Source organism: Myotis yumanensis, unplaced genomic scaffold (assembly GCF_028538775.1).
Source record: "Myotis yumanensis isolate MYYU_CA2020_CCGP unplaced genomic scaffold, mMyoYum1.0.hap1 SCAF_11, whole genome shotgun sequence".
In the NCBI taxonomy this organism is placed as follows: Eukaryota; Metazoa; Chordata; class Mammalia; order Chiroptera; family Vespertilionidae; genus Myotis; species Myotis yumanensis.
The window spans coordinates 982,612-988,062 of record NW_027223762.1 but is presented as its reverse complement, the minus strand read 5'-3'; the positions used below and the strand labels follow the sequence as shown (position 1 = coordinate 988,062).

At 63.7% G+C, this 5,451-nt stretch overlaps 1 protein-coding gene across 1 annotated transcript; it reads right to left on the bottom strand.

Moving 5' to 3' along the window:
- Nucleotides 1-3,227: 3,227 nt before the first annotated feature.
- SOX11 (SRY-box transcription factor 11) lies at nt 3,228-4,490 on the bottom strand. The gene has a single exon (XM_070428370.1). It carries the CDS (start codon nt 4,488-4,490, stop codon nt 3,228-3,230), a length of 1,263 nt encoding a protein of 420 aa, XP_070284471.1.
- Between the last annotated feature and the right edge of the window lie 961 nt (nt 4,491-5,451).

Here is a 5,451-nt window from a genome sequence, read left to right as displayed (position 1 = left end):
CGCGGAGAGAGCGCGGAGAGAGCGCGGAGAGAGCGCGAGCACCGGTGCAGTCGCCGCAGACGCCGGCGGTGGCTTCCCGGCTGGGGGCGGGGCGGAGGCTGCTGGGAGCCCGTGGGGGCGGGGCGGGGAGGGGGAGGGGCGAGGGGCCAAGGAAACGTGGGGGGCGGGGTGGGGAGGGGGAGGGGGGCGGGGCAAGAGGATGCCGGGGCCCAGCAGCTCCTGCTGGTGGAGGGCGCTCACCAATCCCAATGAAAATGGAGGGCAGACCTCGATGCATTTCAGTGGATAGAAGAGTCGCGGCGATTCGCACCGACCGAGCTGCAATCAGTCCCTGAAAACCTGCCCCCCCGCAGGCACCGCGGCTCCCGGAGGCCGAGCTCAAGGCTGGTGCGCAGCGCCACCCCGCCCCCCACCCCTCCACCGGGGCTTCCCGCAGCCTCCCCGAGTCAGGCCTGCCCGGGGCTGCGGGCTCAGGGGGGCTGGGAACATGGGGGGGGGGGGGGGGATGGAGGGCCCAGGCACAGGGTGCCCGGCGAGCAGGGAGCCCGAGCCCCCGGGAGCAGCTGAAGGGAGGGAACAGCCAGGCCAACACCTCCCCGAGGCTGCCCGCCCGAAGGCGAGTCCGCGGGCGACCCACGAGCCAGCGCGCAGAGCGCACCGGTGCGTGGGGCCTCCCCCGGGCTGTGCTTTCTTCCTCCCGCCCCGCGGTCAGGGGGTTCCCCTCCACACCCCGAGGCCTCAGGCGCCTGCGTGGATGTCCCCGCGCGCCTCCGGGGTCACAGGCGGGGTGCGCCGAGGCGCACGCGGTGGCCGGGCGTGGAGAGCCCTGGTGGGGGAGGGCTCGGTCCCTCGGATACCCAGCCGCCACCCACGCGTCCTGCACCCGCTTCTCACCCTGAGGGCGGCGGGGTCCTCGAGGACGCGGGAGGCCGCGGGTCCCGACGGCACACAGGCCGCGCCCTCCTTCTCCGCGCCAGCCGGCGGGCAGCCTGGCCCCGCCGCTCCCGCCCGCCCTCCACCCTCCATCGCTCATCGCCCATCTTGGGACGAGCTTTCCCGCCCAGAGGGGCTGGGAGTCACCCCGGCAGCCTGTGCCCTGCCCCTGCCATCACTCGAGGTCCAGAGCTGGCCGCGCATCACCCACTGCGCCTACGCGGAGCTGCAGCATCCAAAAAGAAAAGAAAGATCCACATGGATTACGCCGGCGCCTGCCGCTAAGGGGGGGCGGCGGGGTCCCAGGGCCCCCACCGCTCGCCGCCCACGGGAGCCTGTCATCGCGACGCGCAGCCCAGGACCGCGCGCGGGCACCCGGTCGGCCCTCCCCGGCCTCTTGGCGCAGCCCGCCGGCGCGGAGCTCGGGGAGAGGGCGGGAGCAGGAGGTGAGAAAGGAAGTAGGGGGTGGGGAGGGGAGGAAGGCCTAGAGAGAGAGAGAATCCTCCTCCCGCTTTTTAATAACCAGCCATGGGAGGAAGAGGAGAAACAAACGGGCCCGCCGGCTGGGCGCTCTGCAGCCTGAACGGCCATCCCCGCGCCACTCCCCCACGCGCGCACCAAGCTGGTCACGGACGGCGCTGGGACCGCGGGGCCTCCAGCTTGACTGCTGGAGAGACCGCTGGCGAGGTGACCCTATCAGTTCCAGCTGATTTATTATCATTATTGTCAAGATGCAGACTTCCAGCACACAAAACACAAAACCAGGCGATGATGTCAACAGTGCATCGAGTCTGCTGCGCCACCATTTGCTACAACGTCGGCAGATGGTCTGTACTTTATTTAGATCATATTGCACAAAATGAGAAACCTTTTAAACTATGTGCCTTCTTTCTTTTGCTAAAAATCGAGAATCCAGTTTTAAACCTCCCATCTGGGGCCCCAACCCACATGTCACAGCGTCTGAGATACATCCAGTCCTACTATATAGTACAGTACATATACAGGCTTCCAACAGTAACAGCTCTGAGGTCTAGATCACCATTTTCAATAAATCTTTACCTACAAATATCGAACAAATCTCTACTATAGCTGTACAAAAAAAAGTTTGCTTTTTTTTTTTCCTTTAAACCACAAGGCCTTTAGATGCAAGGATTATTTTAAAATTTTAATCCTTTTAAAACCAGGACATAACGTACCAACAAACTTGCATGCTAAAAAACAGAGGAAAAAAAAAAAAAAAAAGAAATTGAAAGGGAAGAAGTGCCTGAAAGTCTTACTGGAAAAACACAGCAAGAATGTTCCCTTTTCACTGTACAAAAATACACCTGAAAATATATTAATTTTTAAAAAAGACTGAGGTCTGTTATGTATCAAAAATGTTTCAATACCTTTTGTACTGAGGTCTGGGCTGTCTGGTATTCAATCAAGGAGGTATAAGGGAACGGTTACCAAAAAACAGAACAAATAAAAAACGTTGGCAAGTAGAAATCACATTTGTAAAACCAGAAACAATTGGATCTGAAAAGTAAGCTCTGAACGCGGTCAGTTCACAGTTTTTGTGAGCGTGTGTACAGTCTGCATGTTTTCAAGCTCCCTGCAGTTTTGTTAAGAATCGGATGCGTAGAAGACATCAGCTTTCTCCCTCCAAAACAAAATAAAATTAAAAGTTGCCATGGTCCCCTTTTTTTTGCTTTATTTTGTGTGTTTGTTTTCTTAAAAAATAAAAATTAAAAAAAAAAAAAACCCCACCAGTTCTCTAAGATCTCTTAAGAAAAAATAAAAATAAAAATATTCTCCAACCAACTCCCTGGCGTAACGGCTGTGCTGCCCACGGTCTGCGGCGGAGCCCAGACTTCACACAGCGCCCAGCTCCCGGCCGCGCCTTCCGCGGGCCTCCCGCCCCGCCCCGCCCCGCGCCTTTGTTGCAATCACGGATTTCAGGAAAAAGAAATCGTCGTTACAAAAACGCATTCGGGGGGCGGGTAAAAAAAAAAATCACAACTCCAGACTAGGTATGCAACTACCTTGAGACACGAGAAAGGCAGGGAGGGGGAGGGGGACCAAAAAAAAAAAAACCTTTAAAACTACTCATTTCACTGAAACGCCACCAAAAACGTCACCATCCTTTCCCACTCCTTTGTGTCACGGCATCAGGTCAACGTGAGCATCCTCTTCTCCCCCCCACCCCCACCCCCCGCCGCCGCCACCATCCTCCTGGCAGCACCCCGGAGCCGCCCTCCCCCCGCAGGACCCCGGCCGGTGCCCGCGGGGCCCGAGGCCGGCGCCGGGCGCGCTCAATACGTGAACACCAGGTCGGAGAAGTTGGCCTCCAGCCAGTCCCCCGCGATCATCTCGCTGAGCTCGGGCGTGCAGTAGTCGGGGAACTCGAAGTGGGAGCCCAGGCTGCCCTCGCTGAACGAATCCAAATCCTTATCCACCAGCGACAGGGACAGGTTCCCGGCCGCGCCGCCGCCCAGCTGCTGCTCGCCGGCGCCGTGCGCGCTCTGGGAGAAATTCAAGCTCAGGTCGAACATCAGGTCGTCGGCGTCCTCGCCGCCGCTGCCGCCGGAGGAGGCCGAGGACGTGGAGACGGAGCGCGAGGACGCGGGCGAGAGCGCGGGCTGCGCCAGCGGCGGCGGGTGCTGCTTGGTGATGTTCTTGAAGCTGTAGTAGAGGCGGCTGCCGCCCCCCGGGCCCGCGGGGGCGCCGGCCCGCACCTCGTCGTACAGGCTGGCGCCCTCGGGGGACTCGGCCGCGCTGCTCAGCGTGGGGCTGGCGGGCACTTTGGCGACGTTGTAGCGTCTCAGCAGCGGCGGCGGCGCCTGCGGGCCCGGCGGCGGCAGGAGCGGCGGGTGCGGCGGCTCGTCCTCGTCCTCGTCCGGCTCCTGCTTGATCCGCAGCGGCAGCTCGTCGCCGTCCTCGTCCTCGTCCTCGTCCTCGTCCAGGAACACGCACTTGACCGTCTTGGCCGCGCCGCCCGCGCGCAGGCCGCCGAGCACGTAGTCGTCGCCCGCGCCCAGGTCCCCGCACGGCGCCGCCTTGCCCGCGCCCGCCTTGGCGCCGGGGCCCGCGGGCGCCTTGGGCTTGCCGCACTTCTTGCCGGAGCCCTTGGCGGCCTTGGCGCCGCCCGCCGCGCTCTTCTCGGGGCTCTGGCCGGCGCTGGGCTTGGCCGCGGGGTCCATCTTGGGCTTTTTCCGCGGCCGGTACTTGTAGTCGGGGTAGTCGGCCATGTGCTTGAGGCGCAGCCGCTCGGCCTCGCGGATGAACGGGATCTTCTCGCTGTCCTTGAGCATCTTCCAGCGCTTGCCCAGGCGCTTGGAGATCTCGGCGTTGTGCATGTCGGGGGACTGCTCCATGATCTTGCGCCGCTCGATCTTGGACCACACCATGAACGCGTTCATCGGCCGCTTGATGTGGCCCGACGCCGTCTTGCACCAGTCCGGGTCGCTCTCGTCCAGGGCCGCCGGGCTGCACGCCATGAATTCGCCCTCCTCCGTGTCCAGCGCCTCCCGGGGCAGGTTGCTCTCCGCCTCCAAGCTCTCCGCCTGCTGCACCATGATCCGCCGCGGGGCTGGGCGCTCCGACCCGGGCCGCTCGGTCTCGGTCTCGGTCTCGTGCGGAGGTCCCCCTCCCCTTCTCGCCCTTCCACCTTCCCGGGCAACTTGCAAAGTCCTGGGCGCCCCGCGGTCACGGCTCCCCCCCTCCCCCCGGCCCCCCCTTCCAGGCTGCACACAGCGGCTGCGGCGGCAACGGCCGCCCGCACGCGGGGGGCTGTGGCCGCGACAGAAGAGGCGGCGGCGGCGGTGGAGGCAGCCCGGGACCCCTCTCTCCTGCTGGTGGCTCCCGCCGCAAGCGCCGGACCCGAGCACTCCCAGGCGCGCGCGCTCCTTCTGCAAAAAGTTGGGGACTCTCTCCCAACTAGTTATCAGGGTGTCATATGGGTGACATCACTCCCCGGGCCAGCCAATGGCCGCGGCCGGCTCCGCCCACCTCCCTTTATTAACCGCGGGGCCCGCCCCCGCCCCCCGCCCAGGGGCTGCTCTGCAAAGATGGAGGGTGGGGGCAGGAGGCAGGTCTAGAAACATGTTATTTTTAAAAAATCCGCCTGTGTGCACAGATGCGCCTCTCCCCGGGATGCTGGGGGCACGAGCCACACCGCGGCGAGCGGACGCGCCCGGGGCGAGCGGGCGAACGGAGGACCAGGGCCCGGAGCCTTTGTGCGGGCTCCGCGGCCCACGATGCGAGCGGACGGAGCGCGCCCCTCGCCGTGTGCACACGCGCGGGCACGCGCACGGCCTGAGATGGCGGTGCCGCCCGGCGCGCCCCCGGTGGGCGCAGCTGCTCCTCGTGCGCCCCGGGCCGCGCCCGCCGGGAGCCCCCTGCGCCCCGGGCCGACGAAAGGTGGCGCTTTAACACAACACCTTGTGGGGCACGTGGGCCCCTTTCTCCTTCTCCCTTTCTCCCTTTTTCTGAAGCAAAGAAATCCACTTACAGCCCGAGAGGCTTCTAGGCTCCCTC

What these genes read in the sequence shown, in the direction of transcription:
- SOX11 (XM_070428370.1), bottom strand. Translation starts at nt 4,490, where the DNA reads ATGGTGCAGCAGGCGGAGAGCTTGGAGGCGGAGAGCAACCTGCCCCGG.